This window comes from Pleurodeles waltl, chromosome 11 (genome assembly GCF_031143425.1).
Source record: "Pleurodeles waltl isolate 20211129_DDA chromosome 11, aPleWal1.hap1.20221129, whole genome shotgun sequence".
Classification (NCBI taxonomy): domain Eukaryota; kingdom Metazoa; phylum Chordata; class Amphibia; order Caudata; family Salamandridae; genus Pleurodeles; species Pleurodeles waltl.
This window is the reverse complement of record NC_090450.1, coordinates 67,526,971-67,545,280: the sequence shown is the minus strand read 5'-3', so window position 1 is coordinate 67,545,280 and position 18,310 is coordinate 67,526,971. Positions and strand designations below refer to the sequence as shown.

General features: G+C 42.2%; 1 protein-coding gene across 2 annotated transcripts in view; it reads right to left on the bottom strand.

The window, feature by feature from the left end:
* The window catches only part of PIK3CA (phosphatidylinositol-4,5-bisphosphate 3-kinase catalytic subunit alpha), a 372,723-nt gene that overhangs the window by 190,932 nt on the left and 163,481 nt on the right, over positions 1 to 18,310 (bottom strand). For both annotated transcript variants that reach the window (XM_069213071.1, XM_069213070.1), the window contains exon 9: positions 11,626 to 11,750. In XM_069213071.1, the coding sequence (XP_069069172.1) occupies positions 11,626 to 11,750 (125 nt within the window). The remainder of the gene's footprint in view (positions 1 to 11,625; positions 11,751 to 18,310) is intronic.

The following is an 18,310-nucleotide window of genomic DNA, read 5'->3' as shown; positions in this document are numbered from 1 at the left end:
AAAGAATTGCCCTTGCTCTGAAATGTAGAAAAGTAAACAAAAAATTAAAATACTGGAGGAAAATCAATCACATATTTTAAAAAAGAAACATTTATATTTCAATATTTTCAGATCTTCATAAACAGCATGGTTTAATTTTCAAATTTCACGCAAGAGACTATGAACAGAATTTTAAAAGCTTGCTGCACGTGTTCCAGATTAAAAATAACAACTATTCACCAGGGGTACCTCAATCTACGCTACAAACTCTATAGAGGGATTGGGGTGGATCTAGATGAGGTTTGTGGATTGATGAAGTCTTAATGCACAGAGATGAAAAGTCCATACAACTGGTTAACAGAATAAGGGGCAGGTATGCTCTTTTGGAGGTACTGAGACACTACTATCAAGTCTGAAAATCCTAGAAAACCAAAAAAGAATCGTAATATGTTCTGTGCAACACAGTGGGCAGGAACCATGGTTCTGAAGGCCACTAGGCAACTAGGAATAGCAGATATGTCTCACCTACTCTGGCAGTATCAGGGACAAAACAAGGACTTCCAAATGCAGGGTTCAAAAGAGTTTGGCCTCCGTGGAAACTGCTGAGTTCTGGAGAAGAGTAGTAGTTGTTCTTTGTCAAAAAAAGTGATTGTAGGCACAATCTTGGAGTGGTTAATAGCCAGAATGTTTTTTTTTTTTTTTTTTTTTTTTTTTTTTTTTTTTAAGAGAAGGCTTAGAAGATTATCTGGTTAAAAAACTGCAAACTAAAATTTAAAGTAGACTCCACTGCCAGCTCCACATGGCCTCTTGACGGGAGAAACTTATTTGACCAATTAGCAGCCTTGACAGGAAAGGGAGACCATGCATATTTGTAATGCTCGAGGCAGATGGAAAGCATGTGATGTGGACCATATCACTTCTGCTTCTGCCTCCATAGAAAAAGGGAACAAATCACTAGGTGTAGGTGAGTTTAAAAATCTCTATTGTGCCCTGTGTGATTCTGTAGGAAGCTCTTTCTCAGCTGCTGGTGCTGCCCAAATTGTTTCATGTGGATTCCTATGTAGAGGATTGAAAGGAAGTCAGTAGATGTGCATCTCTAAATGCCAGACACAGAACAACGCTGCCACCATTACTGGAGACATAGCACAAATTGAATTTGGTCTATAGAACAGTTAGCCAGACCAGCAGTCGTCATTGAGATACATACATTCAGAGACAATCAAGGAAAACCCTGCAGAGTAGAACCCACATGCACAATGAAGAAACCGCAGCAGCTGGCAAAGAGCATGAGAATAATAGATACAGAGAAAGCAGAGCAGGTTTGGCTACCCATTGGGTGTCTGAAGAAAAGATATTTGGATGTGAAAGGGCTGCTCAAGAGATTACAGTGGCAATTTGTCATTTGAATAGCTTTGAGGATCAACTTTCATTTCTACTAGCAGGTACTGCGACTTTATAGACATCAGGACAGACAGATTACATATGCATACATATAACAATAATCTAAAGTAATTCTCATGAAACTATAAACGGAAGCATATGATGCAATAAGAAGACCACTGACATGAACAAACGTAATATGATTGTTGAAAAGAATCTCAATTTTGGCTTCTGAGTCCCAACAAAATGTTGAGGACTTAAGTTACAGAAAATGAATTATGCCCTGGCCAGGTATAATCAGAATAAAAGAGGCCCATACTGGAACAAAAGACTTTAGGAAAAGTAAAGAAGACTCTGATGAAGAGCCAGAAGGTTTAGAAAAATCACCCTGACATGCATATTCGTGTAAAACAAGTCAAAAGTGTTACCCCAGCCCTTACTAGACAGCCTAATTCAGAGTCTCTTTTTAGCCCTGGAGTAATCCACTCCTCCATACTCAAGCATAGCTGCAGGAGCTGCCAGTGTAGTGGTTTATCACAGGTCTATCCCAGTAGGGGCTCTGGAAGATGTATCTGCAGCCTCTTTAGCCAAACAGCACACAGCCCTATCAATAAGTCATGAAAACAGGGCATACAAATGTTTTGATAAAAAAAAAAAAAAAAAAAAAAAAAAAAAAATCGCTGCACTGTAAGGTCGAAGAGGACTTCAAATGTGATCTACATTTTCTTTTGACTTTTGTAATACACCCTGATAAAATGAATTACAACACTGCAATCTAAATCCACATTTTGAGTGCAAACACCTGATGTCCTTAAGGTTCCAAAATGTTTCAGCAATAAACCAACCTAAAAAATGTCTGCAAACAATTTCGGATTTGAACAAGGAAATTAGATGTACAGGATGAAACATATGTACATTACAAATCTTACAAACAAGAATTAGAATTTCAGAATAGAGAAATTGAACATTTTGTTAAACTGTCCATTGAGGTCAATAGGGCATTTTGATTATGACAAAGGGTAAGACTTAGATTAGTATTTAGAAAGAATTAGGTTTATGGTTAAGAATACGGATGTAGTGAGTGTTAAACGATTTAAAAAAAAAAAAAAAAAACACAGACTTGTTAGGAGTTAAGGCAATGGTTACATGAAAGAAGCTACCATGTTATTGGTGGAAGTCACTGATAAGGATTCATTGGCACATACAACACTTGGTAAGTAAAAATAAATGCAGAAGGTTTGAGATTGTGGATTCTCTTAAAGTAAGTGATCTTTACATGATCAGAACTATGGGGCTCTTTACATGATCAGAACTATGTATGAAGCATGCTGACAAGCAATGAAACACAACAGCAGCCAGGGATACACACCAGCAGAATGTTGACAAGGCGATACCTGGATTAGGTGGGATGTGATTTAGCAACACAAGATGTCAGCCACTGTTCTTCAGCACCTGTGCCCACACCAACCATTCTTCTAAATCTGGGCGCTGTTGCCACCCTGTTGATCCCTCTCTCAGTGGATGTTAGGTACCACAGATAGCGGCAAGGAGACTGTACAGAGCGAGAGAGGGGGCTCCGCTGAAGCGCCAATCCCCACAGGGCCGATGCTGAAGCACCGATCCCCACAGGGCCGAGAATCCAGGATGGCGGCCACAGAACTCCCATAACTAGGCGGCAGTTAGTGGGGAGCGAAATTGGCTGCCATCCATTAAGCCCCTAAAGTGCCTCAGCGGCAGAGAGTGAGGTTGCAGAACCTGGGCATCAGTAGCGAAGTGGAGAATTCCGCCACATCAGGATGATGGTTTGAGGAAGGGGCCTGGACTGGTAGATGCCACCACTCACTAAAGAGACAGAGGAGGGCCCTTTGAAGGGGCCTCTTGAGTTAGGTTAGGAGTTGAAAGAAGAGATATGGTGGACCTCGCAGTGGGCAGCGAATAGGCAGGAGATGAGATCCACCTTGTGGCAAGGTCGGATGCTAGATGGAGGAGGCCCTGGGTAGGGGAGACATCGATGCCTTCCCCAGGTGAGGGGGCTCTGAGACCGAGTCACAGTGCGCCTGCTCATGCCATCTGCCCGAAGTAATGGGGCTAAGGAACTGTCAGGTTGTCCAGCTGCAAAAGAACCTCCAGCTGTCTGCCTGCAAGGATGAGGCCCAGCTGAGGCAGGGAAACTGGACAAATTCGCTAAACCCATGGCACAGCGGACACGGGGAGCAAGAGGACGGTGAGCCCATGTTGCCACCCATGGGTGGGGCAGACGGAGAGCCACTCCCACGCAAAGATGCTATTCTGTGACCTATTGAACGCTTTCATCAAGTCCTGAAGACTAAAATACTGTAGGCAGCTGGCCCTTTATGTGGTATCTGAATACCGTGTGAAGGGTCCCAAGGGTTCCCATTGAGTGGACAGGGCTTGCTATGCAATCCCAAAGTGCTCTATTTAGGGATAGTGTGGTCGAGCAGCCTTGGTCTTAACACAGAGGAGTACAAGACATCTAAAAATACACACAATATTTGATTAATGAGACACATGACTCAAGAAGAATAGCCACACCAATTTATAAAAATAACAGGTATCTTTATATATATTAATGCATCAGAGAGAAATCGTTCAGGTAAGTACATTTTCTAAACAGGAATTCTTTTCACTTTAAAAAGTGAGCAGAGTGCAATTTCTGAGTTCTGCACTGTTATCCTATGGGAGGAAAAACAAGTTATGCAAACAGGTCGAGTACCACAATTTACAAGACCAATCTCATGGGTTTAATGCAAGTAGTGGGCAAGGTCCAAGGCAGCACCCACACTACACCTTCAATGGCACTGGGGTGGCCTGGTGCAGAGTGCAAAGCAGCGTCGTCTGCCAATGTGTTCCTATGGAGATCGGTCACTGTGAAAAGGGGCTGCAGGCTAAGACTGAGTGCCCTATATGGGTGAGTCACTCTGTGGGCTCAGGTCTTGCAATGCTCGGGATAGCAGGGACACCAGTGGGCCTCCGGGTGCAGAGGGTTCTTGGGCCGTCGGTTGTCCGTCACTAGTCACGGTAGCCACAGAACAGGATGCAGGCGTGGACTGGTGAACTAGTCCAGGTGCACCAGCAAGCGGACTACAGTCTCACGAGCCCGGGGGACGTAGAGACACCAGTGGTCCTCATCAACTATCTGAGGCGACCGAATGCAAAGGTGCATTGGACTGTCGTGGTTGCCATTACTGGAGGCAGTCGCAATTGAGGCGGGGGTCCGCAATGCACAAAGATACTATAGCCATCGGTACGAAGGTTGCAGTGGGGAAACCCACAATGGATTTTGTCTCTGGAGAGGCTGGGGACCAGTTTTGCACCGTTGGCCCATTTCAACACAGGCTGGGAGGCTCATGTGCAGTGGTGCTGTCCGGCGGCAGTTTTGGCAGCCCGGAGTCCTCTTCTGTGGTTCTTGTGTGGCTGCATTGATACAAGAGAGCAGTGCCGCTACTCCACTGGAGTTCCTTGTGCTGGTGTGAAGGCTGGTGGTCTTCCCAGACTTTTGGACGTTTCAGCAGCTGGAGGACAAGGAGTCTCAAAATTGCCAAAGTCTACAGGTATGCTGGCAAGGCTGGCAATAAGTCCGGCACAGTTCTTCGGTTCTTGCCTTTTGCATCTCTGGAGAGTCCTGCAGGTCAGCAGGATTCTGCTTCTCTGGTGCCAGGGTCTCCTCGAAATATGGAATTTAGGAGCGTGAGGGGTAGCAGCCGATGGGCTACTGTCCCTAGGGGGCACTACGCCCCCTATATGATCACTTACTGAGGGAACTGGCCATAACCCTGTCCCAGAATCCCTAAGTATGCCATTAAAAAGATGTCTACTTTTGAAAAATCATGTCCACCTCGTATTGAATCACCTTCGGGTGGTACTAGCCTGGAGGTGGCATGCATTTCAGACTAGCTGTTTTCGTGTCTGTCCAAGTGCCAAATGGGCTCAGGCTGGCGGAAGTGGGGGGGGGAGTTGTGTTCCTGCCGTGAGAGGAGACAGATTTTCATTTCACAGGCGGCAGCCCTTTGGGGCTTGCCACCTTAGGAAGGCTAATCAGCAGGTCATCCTGTGGGAGGCGGTGTTACACCTTCTTCCCAGACAGGCTTTTGTTTTGGGCCTCCTCAGAGCATAAGACTCTCCCTCTAAGGGACCAGAAAGAATGTTTTGGGTGGCATGCTGGCAGAAACTGATCAGCGAGCACAGAGAAGCTGGAAGGGTTTCAGCGGGCACCTCAGGGTGCATGTATTGATAAATCTAACACTGGCATCAGTGTGGGTTCACCAGTACGAGATGTTTGATACCAAACATCCATATCTTCAGTGAAGCAATCACGTAGCTGGGGAACTAGTATTGACCACTGTCCAGCACATGCATTTAAAATGGCTTCCCTGCTCACTTACTATGTCTGAGACTTGACAATGACATAGCAGGGGCATATCTGCTAATGCAGATATGCCCTCACATGATATGTAATGCACCCTGCCTTAGGGCTGTAAGTCCTGCTAAAGGGCTGACTTACATATAATGCATGACTAGATGGGGGAAGGCACAAAGGCTGTGTGCCATGCTGTGTTTTCACTTTTGTTTGCACCAAGACATGCAGCCTGCAATTGCACCCTGTCATGTGCTTGGTGAGGGGTCCTTTAGGGTGGCACAAGTCGTAATGCAGCCCTTAGGGACCCTCTTTTGTACCCCAGGCAGTAGGTACTGGGGGTACCATTTACTCAGGACTTACAGGGGGGTACTTAAGGTTTTGCCAACTGGGGAAAGAACTGTGCAGTTTTGGGAAGATATCTCGCACTGGGGAGACCTGGACAGCAGGAACCCAGTGCACTTTCAGTCGTGATCACATCATCTACCAGGCAAAAAGAGGGGCATAACCATGTCAAAAAGAGGCACTTTCTTACAAATACTCTGCCATAACTTACAGGAAAACCACAGGTCGGGTGGTGAATTGAGAATCTAGAGGGCATGGTGTGAGACCGGAGCTTATCTGTCCGAAAGCAGAGGTTTACTTGTGGAGAGCTGGTGTTCCAAGGTGAAGATGCTGATGGGCACTCTCGGAAGAACAACCAGCTGTTCCGGAAGGGTGTGGAAGGCTCCTGTCCAAAGCACTTTCTGGAGGAGTGGTTGCAAACCTTCCACTCATAAGACGTTTCTTGATAGAAAGGTCACACAGGCCATTAGTGCAGAAGCATCCACCCCAAAAATCACTGAAGGAAGTCAGACCCAAATCTAGAAGGATCCTCAAAGTCCCAGGCTGCACAAAAGTGGTACAACAACAGAGGAAAGTATTTGAACAGTTAAATCAGAAACTGAAGGCCCTGGAAATAAGATACATGGTGCTTTACCCGGCCAGACTCAAGGTGATCTTTCAGGGCAAAGTCAATTTGTCCAACCATCCAGAATGAGCCCAAGAGTGGACAGAAGAACAGCTGCCACCCGTGGCATCGGTCCTGAAGTGACTGCCGAGAACGGTTGCGACCACGCAAGGGAGAAGACCAACTAGCCCACCGTGGGGCGGCCTTGGAGGCTCAACCTCAAGACAGACATCAGGATACACTGGCTACCTATCTGCAAAAAGAGGCCAATGAAAAAGGCCTCAGACACTGAAGAATAGGCTGCGTCTCACAGAGATATGTTCCATACAGGGAACAGGGGAGGAAAAAAGACAGGGCCTGACTTTCACTGAAGGACAGAAACATTTGAGGGAGCTGTTCGAAGGCTGGGATGGGCAACAGACCTTTCCCAAGTTGGGGAAATAGGTAGCTGAAAACTCATTCCAGGGAAAATTGGGGTGTGGGGGCAGGTTGGAGTTAAGTTAGATGTTTGGTGGGGAGGGTGCACAGCATGACATGCAGTCACACAAGTACATCACTATGCGAGACACAGGACATAACCCGCACATTCACTACAATTCACACCAATAAGACAGTCAGGAGAGTGGATGGCTGGGCAACATCCTGACCCATTGTCCGTTCTTTTTGGAATATTAAAATTAAGAGCGGTGTTGTAACACTCTATATCTATACATTCCCCTGACCTGCTACTCCTGCAAGAGATGCAACTGCTGGGTAAAGCCTGCAAGTGTCTACACTGAGGTGGATACATAGTGAATGGCAGTTGAACAGCCCAAGGGATTAAAAGGGCTGACCAAAGCTCCTCTAAGTATATACAAACTACTTTTTGCTTTCAATTTGTTTTTCGTTTACATGAGGCGCAAACCTCTCAAGCTGTCTCTAGGCTAAACCTAAAACAATACTGTAAACAAGAAACAATGTAACTATTATGTGCTAATTTAAAAAAAAAAAATCCAGGCTTTAATCTTAACCCCTTCGCTGCCGGGCCTCACCCCCCCCACCCCCCCCTTAGGTGCTAGGCTTTTTTTTGGCTATTTGGAGCAGTTCACGCTTAGGCCCTCATAACCTTTTGTCCACATAAACTACCCAAACCTTTTTTCCCAACATCCTAGGGATTCTAGAGGTACCCAGAGTTGGTGGGTTCCCCTGGAGGAGACCAAGATATTAGCCAAAATACAGCAATTTCTTTTCTTTTTTTTCTTTTTTTTTTAAATGGGGACAAAAAGGGCTGCAGAAGGCGGGCTTGTGTTTTTTTTTCCCCCCTGAAAATGGTATCAACAAAGGGCTTGTGGCGCTAAAATCACCATCTTCCCAGCTTTTAGGAACAAGCAGACGTGAATCAGAAAATCACATTTTGAGACACAATTTTGGCATTTTACTGGGACATACCACATTTTTTGTACTTTTAGCCTCATTCCAGTTAGTGACAGAAATGGGTGTGAAACCAATGTTGGATCACAGAAAGATAAAACATTTCTGAAAAGTAGACAAAATTATGAATTCACAAGGGGTCATTTGTGTAGATCCTATAAGGTTTTCCCACGTAAAATAACAGCTGAAATGAAAATACATTGAAATTGAGGTGAAAAAAAGCATTTTTCTCCACATTTTACTTTAACTTTTACTGCAATGTCAGATTTTCAAAAGGAATATACCGTTACGTCTCCTTGACTCTTCTGGTTGTCGGGATATATTGGGCTTGTATGTTCATCAAGAACCCTAGGTACCCAGAGCCAATAAAGGAGCTGCACCTTGCAATGGGTTTTCATTGTATACCTGGTATACAGCAATTCATTTGGTGACATGTAAAGAGTGAAAAATAGGTATCAAGAAACCTTTGCATTTTCAAAATGGGCACAAGATAAGATGCAGTGGTTATTTGCACATCTCTGAATTCCGGGGTGCCCATACTGACATGTGAATTACAGGGCATTTCTCAAATAGACATTTGGAAGTGAGAAATGTGGAGAAAGACAAGGGGCAATAACACCTGTTCTGTTATTCTGTGTTCCCCCAAATCTCCCGATAAAAATGGTACTTCACTTGCGTGGGTAGGCCTACAGCCAGCGACAGGAAACGCAACATGGACACATCACATTTTTACATTGAAATCTGGAAAGTGCCTAGGTGTGGATTTTGACCTCTAGCTCAGTCAGCACCTGGGGAAACCCACCAAACCTGTGCATTTTTTTAAAACTAGACACCTAGGGGAAACCAAGAAGGGATCACTTGTGGGGCTCTCATCAGGTTCTGTTAATCAGAATCCTTTGCAAACCTCAAAATTTGGCAAAAAAAAAAAAACATTTTCCACACAATTCTGTGACAGAAAGTTCTGGAATCTGAGAGAAGCCACAAATTTCCTTCCACCCAGCATTCCCCCAAGTCACCCGATAAATATGGTACTTCACTTGTGTGAGTAGACCTAGTGCCCGAGACAGGAAATGCCCCAAAACACAACGTGGACAGAACACATTTTCCCAAAGGAAAAAAAAATCTGTTTTTTTTGCAAAGTGCCTAGCTGTGGATTTTGTCCTCTAGCTCAGCCGGCACCTAGGAAAACTGATCTAACCTGTGCATTTTTTTAAAACTAGACACCAAGGAGAATCCAAAGTAGGGTGAATTGTGGGGCTCTCGCCAGGTTGTGTTACCCAGATTCCCCTACCCCTACCCCCCCCCTCCCCCCCCTCCCCCCCCCCCAAACCGACACATCTTTCTGCAAATACCCCTGTGCAGTAAATTTACTTTGTACACTGAGTCATTACCAGGTAAAAGTGCATTGGTGTTTTTTCTTACCCCACTGTGAAAAAATATCGGCACCAGTACTTACCTTGCTTTGAAGATCTTCTGGTGTTGAAATATAATATAAAAGTGTTGCATTTTTCTAAAATTGGTCTTGAGTTTCTTTTTGAGTATGTCTTATTTATTGACTCTGTGTTCAGCGAATGCTTGGCACTACCCTTTGATAAGCCTAAACTACTCGCCCACACCACAAAAAAAGAACAATTGGGATTATTATTTTATCTCCTGTAAATCAATAAGGGTCACCTGGACTATCTGCATAGTGTCCCCTTACACTACATAGAAAGCCAGCTTCCTACAAACAGTACTGGCAGGTCTAAGGTATTCCATGGGTGTGGAATTATGACTTTCAGGAATTCACAAGATTTTATAGAAGTTGGCTTGAAAAATGAAACAGTTCCAGGCATACTGCTAATAAACATCAGTGAACTTCATTTTAACTGGAGCAAATATATCAAAGTGAATTTGCTAATGCAACAATGTGCTGTGGAAGTGCAAATTCACAAATTCAAGCTTTTGTTTTTATGCTCCTTTTAAGGTATTTCTGTAAAACTGTAAACTTTGCACTTGTATAGCGCACTACTCACCCGTTAGGGTCTCAAGGCGCTGTACTCATACCGCTATGGAACCCCTCCTGGCTTTTCCCTGTGAGGTGCCCACTCCTGGGCACCCCCAGGGTGAAGCAAGGCATCCAAGCGCTGTTGGGGCCGTTGTGGAGATTAAGCAAGCTATTGCCCAGAGTTGCAGAGTGGGACCCATTAATTAGATTAGGCACAGAGGCGAGAATTATCTGGTCCAAGGGAATTGAGCCCAAGACCTGCCGAAGCGGGACTTGAACCCTGGTCTTGAGCCAGATCTCTGCTCCAGGGTCTGCCGCTCTAACCATTGTGCCACACTTCTCCACTTTTCTTGCATGAAGAAACTCCTTTATTTACAACCTCATTTTTTTGGGGGAGATCCCTATTCACTGTGTAAACACATTTACTCACGTACTTCTCAGGAGTAAATGTTTGACCGTTTGAATGGTTGGGAGAAGTGGAGTGGAGATGGTGAATACCTTTCCATATTGGGATAAAACCACCAGGTGTTCTAGCCAGTGAAAAGGTTTGTGGACACAAAAATGTTCATGCAAGTGAATCCTATTGTAAGTGCAAAGCCAACTTGTGTGTGCACAAGCCAAAATTACACACAAAAATAGTCCGTAAAGGTAGGATCTGACAAAACTTTGCATGTTTTACCTCACATAAACAATGTCTAGTCACCGATGTATCACTTAATTTAAGCACAAAACATTATGGCAACAAGAATACTCTGGCACAACGAGATTTAAAATAATCTACCAAAGAAGTACACAACATGATCAAGTTGAGAAAATGTTAATTTATAGTAAAATGTTGCAAGAATGGAGTGAATGGGTAGAAGTAAATTTGCAGAGGCAGTTCACAAAGTGCTTCCTCAGACACTAACATTAAAAACTGCAAATAGAGAGCTGATACATCCTGAATTCTGCTAAAATCTGAATTGTGACAAAAAATGTGCTTGCGTACTCTGGGCCCTACTATGATACAAAGACTAGATTAAACTGAGTACATTGATAAAGTGAGTCGCTGCACATGCTGGTGTGTTCAGAAATTGGAGCTTGCTAGAACCCGAAGCATGACCCAATATGAGCCCTATTACATTCAGGGGATACTACTGGAGTTCTGATATGAAACAGCTACCATAATCTGTCCTCGTGTTGCATGGAACCAAATGAGACAATTTGTTTTCTACAGGAAAAGTATATTTCAAAGCCCTTTGTCCACTGAACAAGTAGATGTTTTATACAATTCCACACATCTCTGAACATCACCAAAGCTGTTACCTGCTGGATCATAAGATGCTCTACTTCTGCTATTAGTACTGCTTAATACAAAAAGACAACTTAGCATTAAGTACAATGGTATGCAAAATCTGCTTTTTTGTTTTAAACTGCTATACTGTCACTTTTACCCACCACCCTTAAATCAAAGAAGTGTTGCATATCTTTTGACAATGGTGGAAACCAAAGACATTAGTAGCCACAAAGGCTTATGCTATTTGACAGCTTTAAACTTCTAAGTACCTGTGGCTCCAAAGGATGTCCTTCTCCTGCTCAGTGATTTCAGACAAGGGGTCGCGATTACAGATAGCACGGAGCTGTTCTTTATCACTCTCACATAATTCAATGTCTCTAGCAAGTCGGTTACTCTGTGGAACAGAGTAAGAAAATTAGCATTGTCAACACACACTTCAAAACATACAAGCATACCACCCTAGCAGGTAGCATAGTTACAGCTATGCACTTGTAAAATAAGATTTAATAACATTATATACATTAAGTAACTAGAAATTTAGCGTGAAGACTCATCCAATGAAAAAGCCACAGCAGGATTAAATTCCATGCATTATACTATTACCAATAAGTGAGTTAAGATGCCTGTTAGTTTGGACTAAACTATTTCTATTGCAGCAGTGCACAGACTGATTTTAACGTAGCAGGTTTCCGTCTGGTGTGGCATGGTAAGTGAAGAACAATGGACTTGAATGCAGCCTAGCCATCGCCACTGACTGATTACTTAAAGCCCTTCTTTCATCATCTTGTTAGGATCAAGCACGCAAGCGCTCTGGCCCCTGCTGTAATCTCTCTGTGGGCTTTTAACCAGGTTCATGTCACATCCATCAGTTTCGTTGGTTCGTGGCCTTGCCTTTTAAAATTCGATTGATTTAATTTGTTAAAGGCATGCATACGTCATGCCTTTTCCGGTGGTTAGCCCTCAACAGCACTGGTAAACTACTGAAAACATACGAGGGTCCATGTTTTCTGAATGGCTTCTGGACTACTTTTTCTTTTTATTTCTTATGCAGCGTGATTTCGCTCGGCAGTAGTTGAGCGCTTTGCATGACATTGACCCCGTTAAATAGAAAATTGCATAACTGCTGATACGTTTGACTGAGAGCAAACTTCTGTTTCCGTTTGTGTGCGCCTTCACGCTCGTGGTGTGGCGCATTAAATCGGCTTGCTTAAGTAAAACTGTATACCATTTCATTTTCAATTTATGTGGCAAGAAAAGTCTGGTTAGGACTTTACAAAGCTAATAGTTCTAAGTTGAACAAATGCAAGACCCACTGCATTGCAAATGCTTTAAAAAAAAAAAAATTATGTGATGCATCTAGTAGAGTGCCTAATTTGTAAGCTGTTTTAGCAAAGGGGAAGATTTGACTGAGTATCACTGGGCATCTAAATTCCACAGATTCTGACGCTGCATTATTCCCTTGTCTGTAGAGGGAATTTAACAGAACCAACCATTCTTCCACATCTAACTCAGCAGAGAATAAAGGACCTATGTGAAAATGAGCCCCACACACTGGAAATTAACTGCCATGTTTGTTGATGAGGAGACCAGAACAAATTACTAGGGCATAATACTCAGCCTTAATGGAATCGATACACGATATGTCATTGCAACATACTCCTCTCCAGGTTTCCTTTGCAATATTTGGTTGCTGTTTTGTGCCTCTCAAGCATCCTCTGGTTTGAAACATCAGACTTTGAAAGAAGACTCGGTTGAGATTTACAAATGACCTAAACAGTGTGACTTTCATCTTTATAAAGAGATAGGTTAGTTTTGTCAGAGCACCCTTTCTTTAGCTCTTACCAGCCTATTTTCTGAAAGATAGCTAAGAATCTCACACAAATCAGAAAATCAGCATACCTGTATTCCTACAAGATCAAGGAATGGAACAGCACTATTCTTCAACAGTCAAGTATTTCTGCCCAAAAGAATATATGATCCTTTCTGCATGGTAAGAGAATGCTGGGCAAACATATCCAAAACATGCTATTTTATTTTCAACACCTAATAAGGTTCAAGATCCTAAAAATAATACTCTATTCTTAACTCTCCCTGGAGTTTTGTAAACAAGGCAACACTTAGATAAACAAATCAGTGCCCACACAGTGGTAAAGCCAAACAAGACAACTAATTTATTCAATTTGGACACACGTGACTGGTGAACTCCTGAATATGTGATTTTAGTAGGAAACATTTCAAATTGAATCCACAAGATGTGATATAGGGTGCAGGAACACCACAAACCTAAATCATTGACTCCATGAAAGAAATGTTACTGAGCTTGGAAAACTATACTATCCAGTTTGCCTTTCACAAAGTGTACTGGACTGGCTGAACGTCATACTAACTACATAATAAAATAATTAACTTTGACTTCTTTGTCATATGTGCACCTTATTCAATTCTCTCCACAGAACAGTTCTTAGTTTCATGGAACATCAAGTCCTGTAAGTACTGCTTAACTGAACCATGGGCCTCTGTCTGCACTTTCACTTGTGTGAACATGAGCTATATAAATGTTTTACAGCTCAAATCTTGGGCAGTCTTTTATCCAGCTCCAGTAGAATCAGAGTATCCAAAAGAACTCAAAATAGTAAACAGTTATCAATATCATGCACAGCACCTAAAGATGGTCAGCGAGATTTGCCATGACTTGGCAGCCAAAATATTGTTTTTTGCAAGATTACGTAGAACTAGGAGATACTAATTAGACACAAAAAAATAAGTCACATACACTGAGAGAAGTGCACTAAGAAGTAAGCATTTGAGAGTGATTGTGGAATGATAGGAGTTCATGTTCAGTCCTAGATCAAGCAGGCAGTACATGGCAACATTAGCTGGGCAGCCTTTCAAGAATCTACTGTTTAAGGAGTCCATGGTAGACAGCAAACTACTGATGGCTGGATTCTGAAGGCAAACTGAACAATACCTTCAGCTTGACCACTATGTTGGACATAGCGCATATGTCATATGACATAGTGATACCTTTGCTAGCACTTACACAATGACAGCTTATTTCCACCTTAAATATGGCTATCTAAAAGCGTATGCCCATTTCTAATTTAGTTATCCTCTTATATGTTAGGTTTTTGCCTTTACTTTATGAACACACTGAAAAAGCCTAGAAGTCAGTCTTTTGCTGGTAAATGAAATGCCTTCTTCCCTCCCTGATGAGTTTGTGAGGGGGATTTTGTAGATGGGTCAGAGCCTAAAGGCTAAAATGAGCTGGTGGGTGAGATGAGTGCTTTCACGTTTTTACCCAGGGATCGAGGAAAAGATAGAAGAATATGAAATATGAGTAGGTATATTTATGGGTGAACGGTGAGAGACATGAATGGAAATTTGCAGCCTGAATCAAAACAAATCTCTATCGTCTACTCTGTTGTCAACCCTAAAGGAAAATATGTAGAGTCTACCCAATCTTTCAAGGAAAAGACATTCCATTACTCCAATAATAATGATTAGTGGTATGTTTTTCACTAAACTACAAAATCTTCTTTAAGAGTTAACCAAAACTAAACTTATTAATGCTGTGGGCAGGACAAGACCAACCTGTCATTTTTCTGACCACCCACTTCAGTCTTCCTAGTTAAAAGCAGTTGACCATTTTTGGCTCCATTTTTATTAAGTGTACACGTGCCATAGGCGATCATGGACTGCTATAAAATTGGTCATACTTCGCCTATTTTGAAAAAACCCAGAGGATCCCAGGGAATTTCTGACCATTAACAGATTCACATGCCAAGCATTCTGAACTTTTTTCTAGTTACACAACTTAAACAATACAATGTTGAAATTAACCCCCATGACAACTCACTATCAGGCTTTAGAGCTTTGGCTTCCTACTCAATGAATCACTTCCAACGAAATAGAAATTGAGAATTCCTTTGGAAGTCCTACTGCAGCTCTCAAGGTTCTATTTTGGCACCAACCTTCTTCTGCCTATCAAGTAAATTCCGAGGTCACTTAATAAAATACATGGGCAACTCTGATACACAGCACCACCTGAAAGAAGCTTCTCATTAAAATATAACAACTGGCTGGGATTAAGTCTATCCAGGTTTGGATGTCTATTCGCCACCTTAAACCGAACGCTCTGATAAGAATGAGTCTTTCCTGAACTCTGCTCCCCTGGGTAATACTTCTGTGTGATCACAGCTCACCTCGATCACCATAACAGAAAGCAAACATGTTTCCCCTAGGATAAGACCCTGAAAATATACAAACCATCAACTAAAAATGGGCTAATAAAAAAAAAAAAAAAAAAAAGCAATTTAATTAAATTCAGACTCCTTTCGGTCATTAAAGTCTTTTTTCAATGTGGTCTAGTAGCTGGTATTATATAAGAGTGACTATGGTCATTCCCTTCCTACAGGCATTCCTAAAGTACATTTTGCTTCCACTAAAAGACAGACCCGTCAGGTGCAAGAAGATTGGGACTAAATGTTTTGAGCACATTATGACTGCTTGTCTCACCTTTTAAAAGCTTCTGACTGAATCCAGAAATATTTAAAAACCAGTCCGCTCAGTCCCTAATGACCTATGCAATGGTTTTTCTATTTATTTGGCTTCAAAAGTAAATATTTCTAGTGGTCTTTGTTCACACAGAACATCTAAAAATCTTCTCCAGTGTTCAGAAAAACCCCATTCTACCTCTGTTTTTTATAGGCATTGGCTCAAAACAAAATCAGGGATACTGTACTGTCTTTCCTGCAGAACTTTAAGGACTGCCAAGCTCCTGACTTACAACTCTACTTGCTGTTTGCTGTAAGCTTTGTGTTGTACCTTGTATGATACTATTTGCATCACATCAAGGACTCTAGCCTACTTTTTCCCCATGCTCCTGTATATATTCTATTGTGGTATGGTTTTGTCTGTGGTGTATGTATTGTTGTGGTCAGTCATACAATAAGCTCTCTGGTCAAGTTCCTGTGACTTCCATTTCATACCTGTAAATGTTGTACAAATTAATTTCCATGTTCTTGGATATTTATGTTTGTCTGAGAACACTATATACTCTTTGTTTTGGATGTTTAAACCATGTTGCAAATACAATGTTATTTTTACTATTGCACAACTGATTAAGGATCTTTTGTAAATGTTTTGAAGTACAATTTGTTCTTGTCTGCTATTTGTTTCACTAAACACACTTAGGCGTCCTAATTTGCACTAATTAAAGCTTCTAAAAAAATTGGATGGATGAGTCAGTGTACTTTGGTACACACACAAATAAATACATTACACGTCAAGATAGCATCACCCTCTACTATCCTGGCATAGGAGACTCAAACATACTGACAATGAGATGGAAGAAGGGCTAGCATGCCCTACTTCTGGTAAAGAAAAAATATGTCCATCTAAAAGTTTCGGTTGCACTGAGTGCAAGCTCATGCCAAGACGAAAAGTGATTTGTTACTTTCATTAAATTGTACAATAAGGCAGGTGGGCTTTCATTCAGTCACTCTGTTAGCTACGACAAGTAATTTAAGTATTTGTTTCTGCCATCAACTAGGGGCTGTTCATTATATTTCATAGTGCTATATGAAACACCTTTGTAATATATAAATTGTTTTTCCAAGTTGTTGTGTTACTGATTATTGTGCAATAAGCAGCAATCACCCAGTTGCAAGCTGACATGACTACTGCATTTAATCATTTACTGAGTCTACAGAGAGGAGACAAGTAACTGAATAGCCACCAGCGGACAGTCCTCTCTATTTAGTAGTGTTAAAATTAACTACATGTAACTTTTTGGTTACTTCAGATGACAAAAAGGAATAAGAATCATCTTAACAATTGTGTCCCCAGAGAGTCTGGGCTGTCTGTTTAGAGTGAGAGTCTGAACATTTCAGCTTTTTTGAAGCACAGTAGTGGATTCTTATCTCAGGAAAGGGCCAAGGGCATTAAACAGTTTTGGGCCTAAACTTTCAGGGATCTGTCTCCTTTTTTCAATGGCTTGAACAACAGTTGATGGCTCAAGTTAGCATCTAATGAGTGGAGGTTTCTGCCTGGCATGTAGCTGAAAGTTAGGTTTTGCAACTATTTTAAGCCTTTTAAACAAGAGGCTTTGTGAATGGTGCAGAGAAATTTGAATGTGATCCTGGCTTTGATTGGTGGCCTGAGTACTGCTTTCAGAACATACATGATTTTGTCTCAGTTAGGTAGGCTAAGGGACATTCTGGGTGCCTGTATTTATAGCTTTTGCAGCCTGACAATCAAGGTTTTAAGGCGGCTGTGTAAATGATGGATCAGTAGTTCAATCTGATAGTCACTTTGGAGTATTATGAACAGTAGGGACAGCTGAAGAATGGTCTCTTTGGCCACTGCATTGATTCGTAGAAGGAACAACACAGAGCTGAAGGGTAACCTCATGTCTCTGGCTTGAGTTGGAATGGAGGGTCCTGGACCTGGGTGCTGATCAAAGAGCCGTGAGGTGGGATCATTATTTACCATTACTATGGTGTCTGTTCAAGACGTAGCTCTCCTTTATCCAACGGAGAAAGATATACAAACACACAGTGATGTTGTGGGTTTTGATTGAGTTGCGGTCTAGCCGAAAATAAATTTGGGTATTGTCAGCATACAGTTGGAAGGTCACCTGATAGTACTTGAGAATTTCTGCTAAGGGGCACAAGTAGCTGTTCACCAGGCATCAGGAAAGGGATGAAGCATAAAGGATGTCACAAAGCTACAAATGTTTCGTACATTAATTTTTGGCTATGCATAGAGAGGAAAGAAAGGATCCAGAAAAGGGCACTGGCTGCTGTCCATGGTCAGTTTACTTGTGTGCCTTAAATGCATGTTGTCAATGTTGTGGTATCCACTAGAAAGACTATTTTCTTGTCTTCATCTACTTTAAGGAGGAGCTCCTCCGTTAGCTTTCCTATGGATGTTTTAGTGCCCCTTACAGGTTTA